The sequence below is a fragment of the Pongo abelii genome, chromosome 9 (assembly GCF_028885655.2).
Source record: "Pongo abelii isolate AG06213 chromosome 9, NHGRI_mPonAbe1-v2.0_pri, whole genome shotgun sequence".
NCBI lineage: Eukaryota > Metazoa > Chordata > Mammalia > Primates > Hominidae > Pongo > Pongo abelii.
The window spans coordinates 67,626,183-67,646,771 of NC_071994.2; the positions used below are offsets into that span (position 1 = coordinate 67,626,183).

Consider the following 20,589-nt stretch of genomic DNA (forward strand, 5'->3'; position numbering starts at 1 on the left):
GCTTAGAGTGGTCATCTTCTACACTCTCTAGAACTTGCTTATATATTGCGTCGTTGTGGTCATTTCATGTATTATCTTCTTGACTACATCACACAATCCTCAACTTAAGGGACAAGGCTGCATGTTTTTTTCTTCCCAGGGTGCCTAACAAAAAGCGTTCAGTAGACTGAAACCTTCAAATTCATATAATGTTTTATACATTAGTTTTCTTCAACATCATTGTTTGGTAGAAAATAAGAAAGAATTTCTGCTGTCACATATAAAGGTTGTGAGCTCTATTATAATCTTAAAATATAAAAAGCAGTCCGGGTGCAGTGGCTCATGCCTGTAATCCCAGCACTTTGGGAGGCTGAGGCAGGCGGATCACAAGGTCAGGAGATCGAGACCATCCTGGCTAACATGGTGAAACCCTGTCTCTACTGAAAATACAAAAAAATTAGCCAGGCGTGGTGGTGGGCACCTGTAGTCCCAGCTGCTCGGGAGGCTAAAGCAGGAGAATGGTGTGAACCTGGGAGGTGGAGCTTGCAGTGAGCTGAGATCGCACCACCACACTCCAGCCTGGGCGACAGAGTAAGACTCTGTCTCAAAAATAAATAAATAAATAAATAAAAATTAAAAAAATAAAAAGCAAAGGAAGCTTCCCAAAGTCACCCAGGTAAAGGACCTCAGAATTCCAATGTAGTCTGATCTACTAACTGTCTGGTGTCCTATTACCTAACAGTGTTTCTCAAATCATCACTGAAGACGATCACTGAGACTGGAGTCAGTTGCTCATCAAGCTACAAGGTTCAATTAGAAGGCTAAATTTCAGGATAACAGCCAGCTAGCTGAGTATCCATCACCCTAGGAACTGAAAGAATTGATGGGGATGTGCTGCCTGCCAAGGCTGACATGCCCTATCCTCCCACAGCTGTCTGTAGAGTGGAATGTAATACCTTCCAACACTGTCCATATGACCAGAACAACTTTCATCCTAACTAGCGTCACTTCTGGCTGATACACCATGCCCACATAACACCATTCTCCTCCTTCAAATCAAATGGTGTAAAGCTAATTATTCCTAAAGAAGTAAAAGGTATAGAAAACGGAAGAGTCTTAATATCAAAAAAATTAGTTTTTCTAATATTGCAGAAATCTCTCCTTAACCGCAAGATCTCCTTATATGAAATTCAAGTATACACACAGATTTCCATTTAAATATCTCTCTCTCAACTGCTGAAAACTACAGTTTCCAGTAAACACAGATTTTGAGTTTAAAGAAAAGGAACACGAAGGTGGGATGAGAAGGAAATAAAGCAGAAAGTAGAGCAGGAAAAATAGTTTTATGAAACGCAGCCTTGGGGAAGAAAAAGGAAGCTAAGGCAAGAATCTACCTTAGGCTTGTGTTGTGGGAGGGGAACAAGGACATGCCTAAGAGGGACTAAGGAAGCGAGTGAGAGTGCTAATTAATCACCACTGATGGGACTAAGGTTCTATAACCCTCACGGTGGGAAGGAATGAGAAATACCTATTGAGTGATGGCATGCTGAGTACCTGGGAGAAGGTCGCCTAACGCCTCTTCTGTCTCTAGCTTTGTTACTATGTACCTCTGGAACTGTGATGAGACCCCAAAGGAAATACAAAATGGAGATCAGAGAGGTTAAGAACTCTGAGTCCTAAGATCAGAAATGTACTGACTATTAAGATGGAAGGTCAAATACCAAAAAAAAAAAAAAAAAAAAGCACCTCACAGTTTACATGTTATTTTCGATAAAAGTACATGTATTTCCAAAAAAAAAAAAACCACAAAAATGTCCAAGTTATCTCACTGAAAAGTTTCTAGCAAGTAAGGAATAAAAACTAGAAATAATCCAACATTCATTATCCTATTTTAAGATTTCTAAATGTGTAATTTTCTCTTTATTTAGAGAGCTGCCTTTACTATTTTATTTTGGAGATATCGACATAAAAAATATTTACAAAGACTTTAGGCTGGGTGCAGTGGCTCATGCCGATAATCCCAGCACTTTAATAGGCTCACTCAAGACTCTGATCCCCAATCCCATTTTAAAAATTGTTTTTGTTCCTCAATAGAACCTTTTACCATAGAGGTTAACAGAAACACAACACAAAAGATTAGGGAGGGAATACTATACATGCCAAGTTCACAAAAGAATTAACTACATGTGTATATTGTGTTCCACAAATAAAAACCCTGTCTCATAATTTGCTTCCTTTATATTTTCAACTTACCAATGGCCTGGCTGAATTACCTTTGTAACTAGCAAGGTTAAAATTTTTTTAGGCTAAATGTCTGTATGGGAACAGAAAACATGGTATGAGTCATAAGATATCCAAACCAATTGTGAGGCAAAAGATAAAAAAACTAAAAAAAGATTTTAGTTGAAAATCTATCATTGAGAAAATAATAAAGATTTAAACTATCCATGTTGTTCGTCAAAATTTTTTTCATTTAGATCTACACCAGAGTTGTAAATTCTTTTATTTCAAAAAGGTACAATAAATTTTTTTAAAAGCTGTATTTCTAAAAACAACAGGATAAAAATGCACAATGAGTTCATTTCAAGACATTTCCAGTGCTGACATGTAATTCACCCTGCAACCATAACTGCAAAGTAAAGCTGTAACAGAGGTTGCAAAAAATATCACTAGATTTTGCTATATTTAAGAGGAAAACATTTACTAAACGATAAGGATATTAATTTTAAGCTTCATTTCGATCTCTCGAAGGAACAGAAGAAGCTAGAAATAATGGTTACCTCTAGGACAGGGGACTAATATGGGCCAACGGTTAAGGGAAACTTACTTTTCATTTTTGTAAATACCCTTTAGAATTTTATAAAATTTATATGTGTCTATATGAGATATTTAAAAAGTTTCTTTTTAATATACATGTTTAAATAATAACCTTTTTTCTTAGAATCGCATGTACTGTATTTCTAAGTAACACCGGAGATTTAGCATCTTTCAGCAAGACCACTGAAATTCTAAATAATTTTTTAAAACATTTTTTAGCACCAGTAGAGGAGAAACAATTATTGCCTCTACTTCAAGTAAGATGCCCTATTCCTATTTCCATTATGACTTCTGCAAACTTATACCATAATTTAAAAGTAACAATGTCTGTTTCAGGTGCCACATTAATAAGGTTTATTATTATTAGAGAGTATAGAATCCACATACGAATAGCTCTCATTAAAAAAAAAAAAGAGAGAGAGAAATACAGTTGGCCCTCCGTATCCCTCGGTTCTGCATCTGCGTCAAGCAAGTGTGGACTGAAAACACTCCCCTTAAAAACTGCATCTGGGCCAGGCGTGGTGCCTCACGCCTGTAATTCCAGCACTTTGGGAGGCCGAGGCAGGCGGATCACGAGGTCAGGAGACCGAGACCATCCTGCCTAACATGGTGACACCCCGTCTCTACTAAAAAAATACAAAAAAAATTAGACAGGCGTGGTGGCGGGCGCCTGTAATCCCAGCTACTGAGGAGGCTGAGGCAGGAGAATGGCGTGAACTCGGGAGGCGGAGCTTGCAGTGAGCCGAGATTGCGCCACTGCACTCCAGCCTGGGCAACAGAGCAAGACTCCGTCTCAAAAAAAAAAAAAAAACTGCATCTGTACTTAACACGGGCAAACTTTTCTTCCTGTCATTATTACTTAAACAATGTAACTTAACAACTATTTACACAGCATTTATATTGCATTAGGTATTATAAGTAATCTAGAGATAATTTAAAGTATAAAAGATATACATAGGTTATATGCAAATATTATGCCATTTTATATAAGAGTCTTGAGCATCCTAGGATTTTGGCATCTGCAGGGAGTCCTGGAACCAATCCCCCAAGAATACCAAGGGACAAACTGTACAAACAAAAGAAGAGCACCAAAACCAAACCAAGGGGAAAAAATGGTGGAAAAAATGTCTAACATTGAATTCAACTACATTTACTCAGCTACCTATGTGCACCTAGCACCTTCCTATAGATATAAAGAAAACCCCTTTCCATCTCTCTCAATACAGTTTTCAGTCTACCATCAGTTATCACAGAATATACTAAAATTGCAATCAAAACAGATAATACAGTCTTAAACTATACGGTTTGTTCTAAGAAAGGACTATTCATGAATACAAGTTTAAAAGCAAGTAGAAAATGTGTTTCTGGAAGTCTGTTTCCCCACTATTAGCCTATTGCCATCTATTTCACCTACTGAAAAGCAAGTAAATCTTCGCTTAAGAAAAAGCTCAAAACAATCACTTAGTGTTCCTCATTAGTTCAGCCTGAAAAACAAAGTAACACCAAATCAACATGACAATCAGTTGTCTTTTAACAATCCAATTGCAAATTAAGTTAACAGAGCTGATGACTTCTATGAAGGTGCACAGGATGGGTGCAGAGATGAAGGCCTACGTACTCTCAACTCAGGTGGGGAGCCAGAAAAGTTACAACTGGAGCCAGAGAGACAGAGCTCCCCTGTAGAAGGTGCACAGATTGCCAGGAAGACGCCCAGTGAGATTACAGGGAATGCAGGAGAAGGAAGGAGAAAAAAAATCAAGGTAAGGAAAGGGAAGCAGACAGAAGTGGTTCCCTTTTTGGGGAGAGGGGTGGTGTGCAGAGGAGGGCTTAAAGATTCGAGAAAACCTACTGACCTGCAATGACCTTATTTATGGCTATAAATATATATAATATATATAAAATATAAAACAGTTGTTTTAACAAGAAAACATTACTGTGACTAGACAACCAGCAAACATCTGTTTCTATTGTAGTTTATGTAAGTCATAAGAGGTCTTTCTTTCTCCCTTTCTCCCTTTCCCTCCCTCTGTCCCTCCCTCCTCCCTCCTCTCTCTCTCTCTCTCTCTCTCTCTCTCTCTTTCTTTCTTTTTCTTTGGATACAGGGTCTCACTCTGTTTCCCAGGCTGGAATGCAATGGCACAATCATAGCTCACTCCAGCCTCCATCTCCTGAGTTCAGGCCATCTCCTGTCTCAGCTACAGAAGGAACTTGGACTACAGGCATGTGCCACCATACCTCTCTAACTTTTTAAATTTCTTGTCTTACTATGTTGCAAAGGCTGGTCTCAAACTCCTGGGCTCCAGTGATCCACTCGCCTCAATCTCCAAAAGTGCTAGTATTACAGGCATGAGCCACTGCTGCACCTGGCCTAGGAGTGGCTTCTATTTTTTAAATTTTAAATTTTTTTTTTTTTTTTTTTTGAGACAGAGTCTCGCTCTGTCGCCCAGGCTGGAGGGCAGTGGCATAATCTCTGCTCACTGCAAACTCCTCCCGGGTTCACACCATTCTCCTACCTCAGCCTCCGGAGTAGCTGGGACTACAGGCACCCGCCACCACGCCCAGCTAATTTCTTTTTTTGTATTTTTGGTAGAGATGGGGTTTCACCATGTTAGCCAGGATGGTCTCCATCTCCTGACCTCATGAACCGCCCGCCTCGGCCTCCCAAAGTGCTGGGATTACAGGTGTAAGCCACCACACCCGGCCTATTTATTTATTTTTGAGACAAAGTCTTGCTCTGTCACCCAGGCTGCAATACAGTGGCACTATCTCAGCTCACTGAAACCTCCTCCTCATGAGTAGCTGGGACCACAGGTGCCCACCACCATGTCCAGTAATTTTTTAATTTTTTGTAGAGACAAAGTCTCACTATATTTTCCAGGCTGTTTTCAAACTCCTGGCTTCAAGCAATCCTCCTGCCTCAGCTTTCCAAAGTTCTGGGATTATAGTCATGAGCCACTGCACCCAGCTTCCCAAGGGTTTTTTTAAATCTGTGTTCTATAGTTCAATTTTATTGATAAGTTTGACAAAAGTCTGTTTGCAACATGTGATATTATGAGACAGAGATATACATAGATAAATATACATAGATTTTCATCCATGGTCCCTGGCTCATAACGCCATAGCCCTTGTTATAATGTTGGGGTACTTTAGGCCTCAGAAGCAGGTCTCAGAAAACAGAATCTCAGCCAGGTGCAGTGGCTCACACCTGTAATCCCAGCACTTTGGGAGGCCGAGGCGGGCAGATCACTCGAGGTCAGGAGTTTGAGACCAGCCTGGCCAACACGGCGAAACTCAGTCTCTACTAAAAAATACAACAATTAGTCGAGTATGGTGGCATACACCTGTAACCCCAGCTACCTGGGAGGCTGAGGTAGGAGAATCGCTTGAACCCAGGAGGCAGAGGTTGCAGTGAGCCAAGATCATGCCATTGCACTCCAGCCTGGGCAACAGCGCAGGATTCCATCTCAAACAAACAAATAAATAAATAAATACATGAAAAAAGAAAACAGATCTCTCTCTCTCTCTGACCTTCTGCCCTTTTTTCGCCTGCTCCTTTTTTTCCCCAAGGCAGGCCGTAGAAACTAAAAATATAATCTCATCTCCCCCAACCTTTCTATCTTGGAGCTGGCCATAAAGAAATTCTCTGACCTTCCTTGTCTAATTGAAGGCCACAAGACCTTCATTTCAGAAGGGGTCCTCCCCCAAACCCTGGAGGAAGGAAGGCTACGCAGAGAGACCAAGAAGAATCTGAACAGACAATCCTTGCTGGATTTTCCCACTCAGTCTATTAGTATTAGATCATACCCCTTTTTGTCTAATCACATTTCTACATGGTTGTCTGTACTTTAATCATGACTATCCAATAAAGTCTCCATAAGAGACCCAAAAGGACAGGGTTTGAGGAGCTCCCAGAGAGCTGAACATGTAGAGGCTTAAAGGAAGGTTAATGAGAACTCATTCATGTACCAGGAGGGCAGTGCACCCCAACTCCATGAGGATAGAAGTTCCTCACCCTGTGTCTCTCTTCATCTGTCTATTTGTATCCTTTAAAATATCTTCTGTAATAAATCAGTAAACATGTCGCCCTGAGTTCTGTGAGCCACTCTAGTAAAGTAATTGAACCCAAAGACGGGGTCACGGAGAACCCAACTTGAAGCTGGTCCATCAGAAGTTCCAGAGGCCCAGATTTGCAACTGGTAGGAAGGAGGAGGACCATCTTGTGGGACTGAGCCCTCAACCTGTGCGATCTGACACTCTGTGGGATCTGACACTGTCTCCAGGTAGATAGTGTTGGAATTGAACTGGAGGATACCCAGCTGGTGTCCACTGCAGAACTGATTACTTACTTGGTGTGTGGGGAGAAACCGCCACACATTTGGTCACCAGAAATCTTCTGTGTTGATTGTTATTGTGGTGTGAGAGCAGAGAAAAAAACAGTTTGTGTGTTGTTTCCACTGACATACTATTAAAATGATATCTAATTATGTTGTTAATTTTTCTTCAGATTTTGCTTCAAAATTTACTTGGATCATTTTTCTTTTACTTAATAATATGCTATTTGTTAAAAATTAGGTATATAAATAAGCTTTGTCTGTACTACACTGGGGGCCTTCAAGGCCAATATTTACTAATTATAGCAATGACTCAAGCACATTTATCTAAATGAATACCATTCTACAAAGTAATCTTCTTAAAAATGAAAGATACAGGCTGGATGTGGTGGCTCATACCTGTAATCCTAACACTTGTAGGTGGATGGACTGCTTGAGCCCAGGAGTTTGAGACCAGCCTAAGCAGCAAAGTAAGACCCTGTCTCCACAAAAAAAAAAAAATTAGCCAGGTGTGGGGGTATACACCTGTAGTCCCAGCTACTCAGGAGGCTGAGGTGGGAGGATCACTTCAGCATGGAGGTCATGGGTATGGTGAGCTATGATCGTGCCACTGCACTCCAGCCTGAGTGACAGAGTGAGACCCTGTCTCAAAATAAATAAATAAATTTTTTAAAATAAGTAAAAAATACATTTATTCCAAAGATGATATCAATATTCCAAACTTTTCATAACTTCTCTTTAGAGAAGAAATATGAAGTTTATGAGACATGGAAAGGAAGAACCAACCTGATTACTTTACAATCATATATATATATACAATTATATATATATAAAAAACAATAATAGGCTGGGCATGGTGGCTCACGCCTGTAATCCCAGCACTTTGGGAGGCTGAGGCAGGCGGATCACAGGGTCAGGAGTTCGAGACCAGCCTGGCTAACACGGTGAAACCCCATCTGTACTAAAAATATAAAAAATTAGCCAGGTGTGGTGGCGGGCGCCTGCAGTCCCAGCTACTCGGGAGGCTGAGGCAGGAGAATGGCGTGAACCCGGGAGATGGAGGTTGCAGTGAGCCGAGATAGCGCCACTGTGCTTCAGCCTGGGCGACAGAGTGAGACTCCACCTCAAAAAAAATAAATACATGAAAATAAAAATAATAATAATAATAATAAATTAACTCTCAAAGCTATGAGACCATGTTTTCCTTAAAAGTCTTCTCCCTCAGCTCCAATGTTGCCCCAAAGGGGTTCTTATCTCTGATTTCCGGTCCTCTGCTTTTCTTGTTCCTCTCATCATCTACTATAGCCATTCCCCGAGACTGTCAATGGCTCTTTTCTCCTCTTTTTCCAAGCTTCAACTAGCAAATTCCTTACTGACAACCCCAAATTTTCCCAGGAATATCATCTCCAGCTGAACATACACCCATCAAGGACCTCAAAAAAAAATAAATAAAACAAAAAAAAACTTTTCATGTTCAAAACTGTATCATTGCATAAACAGCTCCTTCTCATGGCTTTTCCATTTCTATTAAAACCCACTTCTATTAAAAACCATTATTTAAAAAATCAAAACCACTACTATACATTTGGTCAACTGTAGTTGACATTTGAGACATTTCTGAATCTGTCCTTTCCCGTCCTCCTCCCACCCAATCATGGGTCAAGGCTCAAACCTTGACCCACCATTTCCCTCTTATCCATCTTCACTGTCTCTAGTCGGGGAATTACCTCTTATCGGGGCTATTGCAATGGTTTCTAACTGTTATCTTCCCAATCCACTCTAGCCAGCACATCTGCTATGTCGCCCAAGCTGGAGTACAGGGTGAGATATTGGCTCACTGCAACCTCTGCCTCCCAGGTTCAAGTGATTCTCCTGCCTCAGCTCCCCAGTAGCTGGGACTACAGGTGCGTGCCACCACACCCAGCTAATTTTTATATTTTTAGTAGAGACAGGGTTTCGCCACGTTGGCCACACTAGTCTTGAACTCCTGACCTCAGATGATCCACTCACCTCAGCCTCCCAAAGGGCTGGGATTACAGGCGTGAGCCACCGCGCCTGGCAAGTAACTTTCTAAAGTGCAATTCTGATCACAACTCACCATCCTCTGGAAACCTGGGGGGCCCCTGGCATCCACCTAATTTGTCTGGCAATCAAAGCTTTCTATGCATTAACCCCAATCTATTTCTGTAGCTTTATCACCAGCGATAACTCTCTCTCATACACACACAGGAACACACATGTGTATGTTCTACACTCCAATCAAAGTAAGTTACACAGAAGTCCCCATAAATACCTGATTCATTCCCATCTCTTGCAGTAGTTCAGTGTTCCCTAGGGATAACAGCAATCAATAAATATCCATTGAATAAATAAATTAGGCCAGGCGTGGTCGCTTATGCCCGTAATCCCAGCACTTTGGGCAACTGCGGCAGGTGGATCACTTGAGGTCAGGAGTTTGAGACCAGCCTGGCCAACATGATGAAACCTGTCTCCACTAAAAATACAAAAATTAGCTAGACACGGTGGTGCGCATCTGTAGTCCCAGCTACTCAGGAAGCTGAAGCAGAAGAATCGCTTGAACCAGGGAGGTGGAGGTTGCCACTGTACTCAACCCTGGGCAACAGAGCAAGACTCCATCTCAAAAAACTAAGTAATTAATTAATTAATAGAATGGGCTTAATCTTCCCCCATTCCTACATAATCACATCCTAACTTCCTTCAGAGTTCATTTCAAAGAAGCTTTTTTTCATAAAGCAATCACACCAGTGAGAAGAAATTGCTTCTTCCTTTAAAATCTCATGGCTCCATATCTTCTGTCACACTCAGTATCTTCTACCCAATATTTCTGTTTCTTACCTTCACCACCAGACTTTATGTTTTTTAAGGATCAGTAATTGTCTGAGTAATATAATCTCTATCTGGAGAGAGACAGTGCCTTCTTTAATTGTCATTTAGCCTTTTAATTTGCCTACCAAAGTTTAAACTCTTTGAAGGCAAAGATTCATATTTGTTTCTTTTTTCTCTGCCTTTCACCACCATATCCCTTATCTAGTGAATATATCCATTCTCTGTGTCAAAAGTTGTGAAGATAACTCAAAAAGGCAAGTATCAAAAATATTTTAGAATGCCCATATAGCTTTCCAAAGCAATACATTTTAACAATCATTTTGGATATATAATTATTAGTCTGCTGTTTAACAAAACAATTATCTGACATTTCCTCCAAGGAGATATTAACTCTTAAGAGCCTAAAAATACTAAACTTCTTATTAAATTAGCATGGTACCTTACACATAGTAGACTTACAGAAGGTTACTGTATGAGTGAATGAATCAATCAACAAATTAAGGCAAAAACTCTACTCCCAGCCAACAAAACACAGAACTAGAGTCAAACACAAAAGGAGACCTAAATAAAAATGTTTAAATATTTTCAATTCTACAAACACTGGCAAGATGAACAGAACTGAACCAATCCCAAAGTCTCATACAGACAAGAGAGAGACAAAATACAATTGCACAGTTACATTATCAACATACCATGGGTGAAATCTATGAACTGGGATTTAACACTTCCTGCCAAGACGCTTTTCCTATAAGCAGCCGTAAAGACAATTTTGAATAAAGTATAATCAAAGTAATCCAAAAAATCTCATTTATGCCGTCAACTGGAAGAGAAGAAAATGAAGAAACCATTGGCTTTAAAGTGTGAAAATAGACAGGGCATGGTGGCTCACGCCTATAATCCCAAAACTTTGGGAGACCAAGGCAGGTGGATCACCTGAGGTCAGGAGTTCGAGACGAGCCCAGCCAACATGGTGAAACCCCATCTCTACTAAAAATATAAAAATTAGCCAAGTGTGGTAGTGGACACCTGTAATCCCAGCTATTTGGGAGGCTGAAGCAGGAGAACTGCTTGAACCCAGGAAGCGGAGGTTGCAGTGAGCCAAGATCACACCACTGCACTCCAGCCTGGGTGATAGAGCGACACTCCGTCTCAAAAAAATAAAAAATACAACAGTAATAGTAATAAAGTGTGAAAATAGGATGGGTGCAGTGGCTCATGCCTATAATCCCAGCATTTTGAGAGGCTGAGGCAGGCATATAGTCTGAGCTCAGGAATTCAAGACTAGCCTGGGCAAATGGCAAAACTCCATCTCTACAAAAAGTACAAACATTAGCTGGGCATAGTGGCCTGTGCCTGTAGTCCCAGCTATTTGGGAGTCTGAAATGGGAGGACTGCTTGAGCCCAGGAGGTTGAGGCTGCATTGAGCCATGATCGCGCCACCGCACTCCAGCCTGGGCGACAAAAAGACCTTGTCTCCAAAAAAAAAAAAGAGAAAAATAATTATAAAGAGTTGGCTGGACAAGGTGGCTCATATCTGAATGCTAGCACTTTAGAAGGCCGAGGCGGGTGGATGTCTTTGAGCTCAGGAGTTCAACACCAGCCTGGACAACATGACAAAACCCTATGTCTACAAAAAAATACAAAAATGAACTGAGCATGGTGGCTCATGTCTGTGAGCCTAGCTACTTGGGAGGTGGAGGCTGGAGGATCGCTTGAGCCAGGAAGTGGAGGTTGCAGTGAGCCAAGATAGCGCAACTGCACTCCAGCCTGGGTGACACAGCAAGACCCTGTCTCTCTCTCTCTCTCTCTCTCTCACACACACACACACACAAGTGTGAAAATCTTGGTTCTAGATTAGCTACTACTTACAACTGTGACTTTGGACAAATCACTAAACATATTGCAGTTGCTCACACCTGTAATCCTAGCACTTTTGGAGGCCAAGTTGGGCAAATTGCCTGAGCTCAGGAGTTCAAGACCAGCCTGGGCAATATGGTGAAACCCCATCTCTACTAAAACATACACACACAAAAAATTAGTCAGGCATGGCAGTGGGCACCTGTAGTCCCAGAACTTTGCGGGGCCAAGGCAGGCAGATCACGAGGTCAGGAGTTTGAGACCAGCCTGGACAATATGGTGAAACCTCATCTCTACTAAAAATACAAAACTTAGCCAGGCTTGGTGGCACACGCCTGTAGTCCCAGCTACTCGGGAGGCTGAGGCAGGAGAATCGCTTGAACTCGGGAGGCAGAGGTTGCAGTGAGCCGAGATCACACCACTGCACTCTAGCCTGGGTAAAAGAGCGCAACTCCAGCTCAAAAAAAAAAAAATTAAGAGGTCATCTGGGAATATCTGGAAAAAAAGAATAAAATTTTCTTCTCCTCTTAAGATCTTTAAAAGAGAAATGATGGTTGAAAGCAAAAAATTTGATATTGTCTGATGGGGATTTGTCTGATGGGGATTTCAATGTATGTAGATTAATAAATATGACAATTACAACAAAAAGCAGTGAGGGGAAAGGGACCTATATGGTGGTAAGTTTTCTGTATTCTCCTTTAAGTGGTAAAATATTAACTCTAAGTACACTATGAAAAGTTAGGGATGGATATTCTAACTCCTAGAGCAAGTACTAAAAAAACCTACATGAAGAAATATAGTAAAAAACTCACTATTAAAATGGAATATTGGCCAGGCACAGTGGATCACACTTGTAATCCTAGCACTTCATGAAACCAAGGAGGGCAGATCACCTGAGCTCAGGAGTTCAAGACCAGCCTGGCCAACATGGTGAAACCCCATTTCTACTAAAAATACAAAAATTAGCTAGCCGTGGTGATGCACACCTGCAATCCCAGCTACTTGGGAGGCTGAGGCACGAGAATCTCTAGAACCTAGGAGACCGAGGTTGCAGTGAGCCGAGATCACACCACTGCACTCCAGCCTGGGCAACAGAGCAAGACTGTCTCAAAAAAAAAAAAAAAACTAAAGCATATTCAAATAATCCCAAAGATGGAAGAAAAGGAGAGGGAAAAAAAAAAAAAAACAGAAACCAAATTATAATAAAATGGTAGCCCTAAATTAAACCATATCAATAATTACATTAAATGTAAATGGCCTAAATATACCAATTAAAAGACAGAGATTGTCAGAATGAATAAAAAAAAAGACCCAGCTACATCTATTTATTAAAAACTTACTTTAAATAAAATGGCATAGGTAAGTTAAAAGTAAAAATAAAAGTAAAATGTAGACCTACTCATAAATCCCCCAAACTGGAAATAACACAAATTCTCAAGGATGCATGGCTAAAAACTACCATACATCCATGCAATAGAATATTACTTAGCAATTTAAAAAATTATTGGTACACACAACAAAATGGATTAATCTCTAAGGCATTATGCTGGGTAAAAGAAATCAGTTTCAACAGTTACAAACTATATGACTCCATTTACATGACACTTCGGAAAAGGTAAAACTATAACAATTAGGAAAGATCAATGGTTGCCAACAGTTGGGGTGGAGGCAGGGCAACATCAGGGAGTTTTTTAGGATGATGGAACTGAGGAAGCCATGGTTGTGGTGATAGTTATATAAATCTATACATATGTTGAAATTCAAAAGTCAATTTTACTGTATGTTAATTTTTAAAAATAAAGTAAAATAAAAATTACGTAGATGATCTCCATGGACCCTTCCAGACTATGATTCTATCAGTGAGAAAAAGAGAGGAGAGGCAAAAGGAAGACAAGGAGAATGTTAAGTCCTACTGGCATAAAAGCCACTACTCCTAAGAACCTGATTACTGTACAAAAATATACAAAACAAACCCAATCTTCAGAATTTATTCCCAGAAGGGGCTAAGAAAACTGGACATTCGGATCTAAAATGTGTATATTTTTAAATGCCTATGAATAGCTCTTCTTGTCTGTTTCTATATTTTATACTTTGAAGAAGCTGCCAATTTCTCCTGGCTGAATGCCAATTTCCCTGCTTGGGGTTACTCAATTTACAAGCATCCCTTTATTTATACCCTATACTCTAGGGTCTCTGGCAGTCACAATAACGACTCTGAAAAAGCAGTCGCTTTTGCAGGGTGCCAGAAAGATCAGCGCTCCTCACCCGGAACTAAGGTCCCTGTGGGACACAGTACACCCGGTCCACTAGTTCCAAACTTAAAAGACTCTGGGCGGAAGGTCTTCCCAAGTCAAAAAGCCTCCCAAAGGAGGAGGACGCTGGAAGCCGGGCTTCGGGGCATTTCTGCGTCTCCGGACTGCCCTGTCGCCTCCGGGGCAGCTAGTCGTTTCGAGGACTGTCCTGGTGTGGGGCTGTGGGCTGCAGAAGGTTCTGCCCAGCGACCTTGGGCAAGTCCCTTCCTCTCCTGGAGTAAGAGGAAAATTCTGGGAAGGCTGTGTAAGGGAGCTTCCCATTGCCGCCTCAGAATCCACTTTCTGCCCCCCGCTCTCCAACGCCAAGAAGGAATCACACTTGCCCCTCACAGACTTCACCCCAGCCTTATGCCCGCCACCCTTCCCAGTCCCTGGGAGACCCGCGGGAACTAACACATCCAGCCGAGGGCATGGCCCGAAGGCAAGGGGAAGGCAGTAAACACCAAATCCAGGTCTCAGACCCACTCCGCCCCAAGCGGGCCTACCGGGCGCATTCCGACCCGCCCCGCCCTGCGGTCACGGCCCGCCAGGTCCCGCTTCCACCCAAGGGAAATACAGAGCAAGCCGGGCAGGGTCGGGTGGGGGGCCGGCTCAGGAGGCGCCCACCTTGAGCTGGGACTTGGAGACCTTGCCGCTGTGGTCCTGGTCGAGTGCGGTGAAGGCGTGCCAGATGGCTTTGAGCAGCTCGTCCTTCAAGCTCCCCATGGCTGCGGCCCTGCTGCCCCGCCAACCCCTCCTGCCCAGCCAGCCCCTCCGCGCCTCGGACGCCCCTCAACCTCCGCAGCCACAGCCCGCCGCGCAGTCACCTGACCCGCCAGACCCCGCCCCCGCCAGGCCCCGCCCTGCTGCCGGCGGGGGTCCGGTGCCGCGCCCACAGCCGCCAGAGTGTGGGTTCTGCGGGTCAAGCCACGCCTGGTGGCAGGAATGCTTGGGCTTCAGTGTCAGCCAGAACGGTAAACACATCTCCCTAATGTTTCCCAGACCAGTTCGGGCCATTTTGGGTGCCCGAGTACAACACCTCACACAAATGACCGCGTCTTGAGGAAAAACCCGAGAGATTAGGTGAGCAGCCTACCCGCCTCCTCCCAGCGCCCAGCAGTGAAAAAGGGAGCCCTGGTCCTGTCCTGGGAACGGAGTCAGTGTCTGAGGAGGCCAAAGAAGACCCCGAAAAGTCCCCAGACCAGGACTGAAATGATAGCGCAGTCCCAAGTCGGGGAGATGCAGGGCGGCGGGGAAGCAGGGAAGGACCTCGAGAGAAGTTTGTTGGTTCATTTCGCAAAAGTTTATTCATGCATACTCTATCTTGGGTTCTAGGGACAGAGAGACGAGGTTTAAGGGGAGTTTAGAAGTCAGGGTCAGGCAGCATTTTCTTCCTAACGCCTAGCTGTTGTTCAATTCACATCTTAGGAAGGGTTTGACCTGGGTAATGCCTCTCTGTAGTGTTTCTCTGCTTGCAAAATAGGAGATCTGGGCCAACTCCAACTCACTCCACCCATTTTACTAATCAAAATAGATGGACCATTTAGAAGAACGTATTCGGCCGGGCGTGGTGGCTCATGCCTGTAATCCCAGCCCTTTGGGAGGCCAAGGCGGGCGGATCACCTGAGGTCGGGGGTTCGAGACCAGCCTGACTAACATGGAGAAACCCCGTCTCTACTAAAAATACAAAATTAGCCGGACGTGGTGGCACATGCCTGTAATCCCAGCTACTCGGGAGGCTGAGGCAGGAGAATCGCTTGAACCCAGGAGGCGGAGGTTGCAGTGAACCAAGATCGTGCCATTGCACTCCAGCCTGGGCAACAAGAGTGAAACTCCGTCTCAAAAAAAAAAAAAAAAAAGTATTCGATTGCAGCTGTTGAATTAATATCTATTGACGGTGGTCACAATGGTCACTTCATCTCTTTGGGCTTCAAATTATCCCGTATAAAAAGAGCAGGGTTGCACCAGATGTTCTGGAAGGGTTCTTGCAGTACTAGCATCCTAGGATAATAACTATTGCCGGTTAACTAAGGTCTGATTAAATCGCCAAGTTCAGTACCTCTCCTCTCCAATCCTGGACTAATTGGAGAGAACAATAAACACCAAGGGTTTTTTAAATGAGGTGGTTCTCAGATGAAGTTTGGTTTTGTTTTGCTTTTTAAGTTCCTTAATGCACATGTTTGCCTTATTAAGAAAGGAAAAGATCTTCATAACAAAGGGATATTTGGAAAGAGAAGAACAAGAAGGAGCCTCTTCAGTGAGTTTGAGATCAAAAGGGAACTGGTGGGGAAGAGGAGAGGATGGCCCCACTGACGAAAGAAGGGGCGGGAGCAAAAGGGTGGCCAGCCCCTCACTGTGACTGTCCTGAAGGTTCTACCCTATTTCATCACCATTTGTCAGGAGTTTTCTTGCCCTACCAGAATCCAATTTCTATCATTTATCTTCCCCATTTCCAGCCCAAGTCTGCCAGTCAGCAAAAACACATGGTTTAACCTCTGATTTATTCATGCGAACTCAGCTTACCCTGAGAGGCAAAAAAAAAAAAAAGAAGAAGAAAAAAGAAACCAAAAAAACCTCCTAATTCTCAAGGTTCAGTTTAACCACTATATGACACTCCTTCTCTCTCAGTATCTGGAAGCACCAAACATATTTCAAAGCCTGTTTTTTATGACAAGACCAGGACATTGTGGACTTCCAAATTCCTACTTCTCCCATCATCTTCATTCATACAATCCAAACGAATTTTTTTTCTTTTTTTCTTTTGTTTTTTGTTTTTGTTTTTTTCTGAGACAGAGTCTTACTCTGTTGCCCAGGCTGGAATGCAATGGTACGATCTCAGCTCACTGCAACCTCCGCCTCCCGGGTTCAAGCGATTCTCCTGCCTCAGTCTCCAGAGTCCTGGGATTACAGGCGCCAGCCACCACGCCCGGCTAATTTTTTTATTTTTAGTAGAGATGAGGTTTCGCCATGTTGGCCAGGTTGGTCTCAAACTCCCAGCCTCAAGTGATCTGCCCTCCTTGGCCTCCCAAAGTGCTGGGATTACAGGTGTGAGCCACCACGCCCTTCCTATCCAAACAAATTTTAAAGTAGCATGATGTCATAGAAAGCGCTGTGCTTTTCCTGGGTGCAGTGGCTCCTGCCTGTAATCCCAACACTTTGAGAGACTGGGTTGGGAGGATTGCTTGAGGCCAGGAGTTCAAGACCAGCCTGGGCAATGTAGCAAAACCCCGTCTCCACAAAAAAATTGAAAATAAGAAAGAAAGAAAAATAAAGAGTTGTGCTTCAGAATCTAACAGATTATATTAATCTAATGCTGTGTAACCAATTAACCCAAAATTTAGCAGCTTAAAACTATAATAAACATTATTTCGTATTTTCTGTAAGTCAGGAATTTAGAAGCCACTTAGCTCTATAGTTCTGGCTTAAAGTGTCTCCGGAGGTTGCAGTAAAATATGGGGCTGTAGTCATTTGAAGGCTAGGCTGGTGCTGGAAAATCTATTTCCAAGGTGGTTCACTCATATGGATGGGTCGTTTACAGAAGGCCTCAGTTCCTCTGTATATGGGCCTGTCCTCAGGCTGCTTGAGTATCCCTACAACATGTCAGCTGGCTTGCAGTTGATTCAAGAAAGAGAAAGATGGAAGCTGCAATGTCTCTTATGATCCACCATCAAAAGTCATTCACCATCATTTCTGCAATGCTCTACTGATTGCTCAGGTCAAATCTATTTGATTTGGGAGGGAAACTACAAAAGGGTATGAGTACCAATGGGCAAGAATCATGGGAGTCATCTTGGAAGATGGCTACCACACAGATGTCGGGAAGAATCCGGGCTTCCCCATTGACTCATCTGTGAGTAAATATAAGGCTTCATTTCCTCATATGTAAAATGAGAATGCTAATATTTATTTTGCAAGACTTTTTTTCTTTCTTAATTTTTTTTTTTTTTTTTTTTACAGCCCAGAGGTCCTTTAGTTTTCTTTTTTTAACACCTATTATGCCATGAATTCATAGGGAATAGGTTCCAGCAGCTCAGGCTCCTTCCCGTTGGTTCTCACAAAGTGTGCTTCTCTGGGTGGAGCAGGCTGGTGCTTTAGTTGAACCCAGGTACCTTTCCCTTTGGCGCCTTTCTTTTTCTGACCATTTTCCTTCATGCGCTTCAGGAAGCTATCTCGGCTCTTAGAGTGCTTAATGTGCTCAATACGCACATTAATTCTCTTGGCAAGAGTCTTGCCCTTAACTTGTTTGTTTACAACAATGTCAACAGCATGCTGGGTAACATTGTAGACTCTTGCAGTTTTGCCATGGTAACACTTGTGGGGCATTCCTTTTTGAACAGTGCCCATTCCCTTGATGTCTACAATATCAGCTTTCTTATAGATTCACATATATGTGGCCAAAGGAACAACTCCATGTTTTCTAAAAGGCCTAGAGAACATATATCGGGTGCCTCTCCTCTTTCCCTTTGTGTTCGTCATTTTGGCGAATTACTGGAAGATGGCGGTTCCAGCTGAAAGGAAACTTTTTTTTTTTTTGAGACGAAGTCTTGCTGTCACCCAGGCTGGAGTGCAGTGGCTTGATCTTGGCTCACTGCAACCTCTGGCACCCGGGTTAAAGCGATTCTCCTGCCTCAGCCTCTGAAGTAGCTGGGATTACAAGCGCATGCCACCACGCCCAGCTAATTTTTGTATATTTAGTAGAGATGGGGTTTCAGCATCTTGGCCAGGCTGGTCTTGAACTCCTGACCTCGTGATCCACCCCGCCTCAGCCTCCCAAAGTGCTGGGATTACAGGCGTGAGCCACCGCACCCGGCCTCTTTTTTAATTTTTATTTTTTTGATGAGGTCTTTCCAGATGAGGTCTATTTTGCAAGACTGGTATGAAGTTTAAATGAGAGGGTAGTATGTATAAGACACAGCATCAGCATCATGGTATCTGACAGTCACTGATGTTTGTACTGTGTCAATTAGGCAAGTTGAAATCTAGTTCCTCAAATGTCCCTTTCCAATATGGGTCCAGGATAGGATTCACTACAAAAGAATTTCGTGTAAGTTTGGAAGGAGCAGGTAAAATTTGTGTAAGATTTGGAAGCAGCAGCCCTTGTGTTCTGAAGGTTGATGTAAATATCACATGCCGCTGCAGATCATAGGGTTGTTGCTGATCTGCTAACATGCTTTGTTGGTACAGAGCATTAACTGGCCCAGAGCTCCTTCAGCTCCCACCAGATTTACTATTTCAGTGTCTCCAAGCCTTGGCGCAAGGCACGTGTAGTTCCATGGTAAAGGCATTAGCTTATGCTACATATCACATGCTCATCAATGTGAAAGATAGCTGTGAGTTCCATTTTGTCTTCATGGGTTCCAGTTTGTCCTGTGGATTCTAGTTTGTCCTCACTCTCCCTCAATGCAATCCAACTTTTCTTCCTGATTGCTAGCCCTGATGACCTATCATAAACTTCAGGCCCATTGCTGGATGCAGAGGGAACAGCCTTCCATGTACTCATTCGTCAGCTTTCCTTTGTGATCTCTGGTTAGTGACTTTTCTGATTGTCCAGCCATCTCCTTTCAGACCTTTTCTTCCCTAGCTTCTCCTGCAATTGTATTGTAACCAATTCTTAGAATAAAGCCTGTATTCCATAGTGGTGGCCACTTCCCTGTTCAGCCCATAACTGATAATAAAACTGGTGAAGTTAGATACTGCAACAATGAAAAGCATGTGTCGGCTGGGTGCAGTGGCTCACGCCTGTAATCCCAGCACTTTGGGAGGCTGAGGCAGGTGGATCACGAGGTCAGGAGATCAAGACCATCCTGGCTAACATGGTGAAACCCTGTCTCTACTAAATATACAAAAAATTAGCTGGGCGTGGTGGTGGGCGACTGTAGTCCCAGCTGCTCAGGAGGCTGAGGCAGGAGAATGGTGTGAACCTGAGAGGCAGAGCTTGCAGTGAGTGGAGATCGCACCACTGCACTCCAGCCTGGGTGACAGAGCGAGACTCTGTCTCAAAAAAAAAAAAAGAAAAAGAAAAACGTGTCATCGGCTTTGGACAGGGGTGGGCGGAAGCCACAAGGACCTCAAGTGAAGTATGGAAGGACAGTGAGGGAATTGCTATTGAAGGTCGGTGCTTTGAGTTGACTTGTGTCCCCACCAAAATTCATATTGAATTTCTAACTCCCAGTACCTCAGAATGTGATCTTATTTGCTCTTGTTTTTGGGTTTTTTAAGCAACAGGGTCTCACTTTGTCACCCAGGCTGGGGTAGAGTGGTGCAATCATAGCTCGCTGTAACCTTGAACTCCTGTGCTCAAGTGATCCTCCTGCCTCTGCCTCCCAAGTACCTAGGATTATAGGCACATACCACCATGCCCAGCTAATTTTTTTACTTTTTTTGTAGAGACAGGGTCTTGCTATGTTGTCCACACTGGTCTCAAACTCCTGGCCTCAAAGGATCCTCCCACTTCAGCCTTCCCAAGC

The 20,589-nt window shown here is 43.0% G+C and overlaps 2 protein-coding genes across 3 annotated transcripts in view; both read right to left on the bottom strand.

Annotated features, from left to right (window-relative positions):
* The window catches only part of SWAP70 (switching B cell complex subunit SWAP70), an 85,517-nt gene extending 70,545 nt beyond the window's left edge, over positions 1-14,972 (bottom strand). The window contains exon 1 of one of the 2 annotated variants that reach the window (XM_002822037.6): positions 14,750-14,972. In XM_002822037.6, the coding sequence (XP_002822083.1) occupies positions 14,750-14,848 (99 nt within the window). In that variant the 5' untranslated portion in view covers positions 14,849-14,972. The remainder of the gene's footprint in view (positions 1-14,749) is intronic. The other variant, XM_002822038.6, reaches the window with a different exon arrangement.
* A 3,111-nt stretch (positions 14,973-18,083) lies between these two features.
* LOC100446874 (large ribosomal subunit protein eL21-like) lies at positions 18,084-18,626 on the bottom strand. Its single transcript, XM_063728290.1, has one exon. The coding sequence runs from the start codon at positions 18,464-18,466 to the stop codon at positions 18,116-18,118; it is 351 nt and encodes a 116-aa protein (XP_063584360.1). The 5' UTR covers positions 18,467-18,626; the 3' UTR covers positions 18,084-18,115.
* Between the last annotated feature and the right edge of the window lie 1,963 nt (positions 18,627-20,589).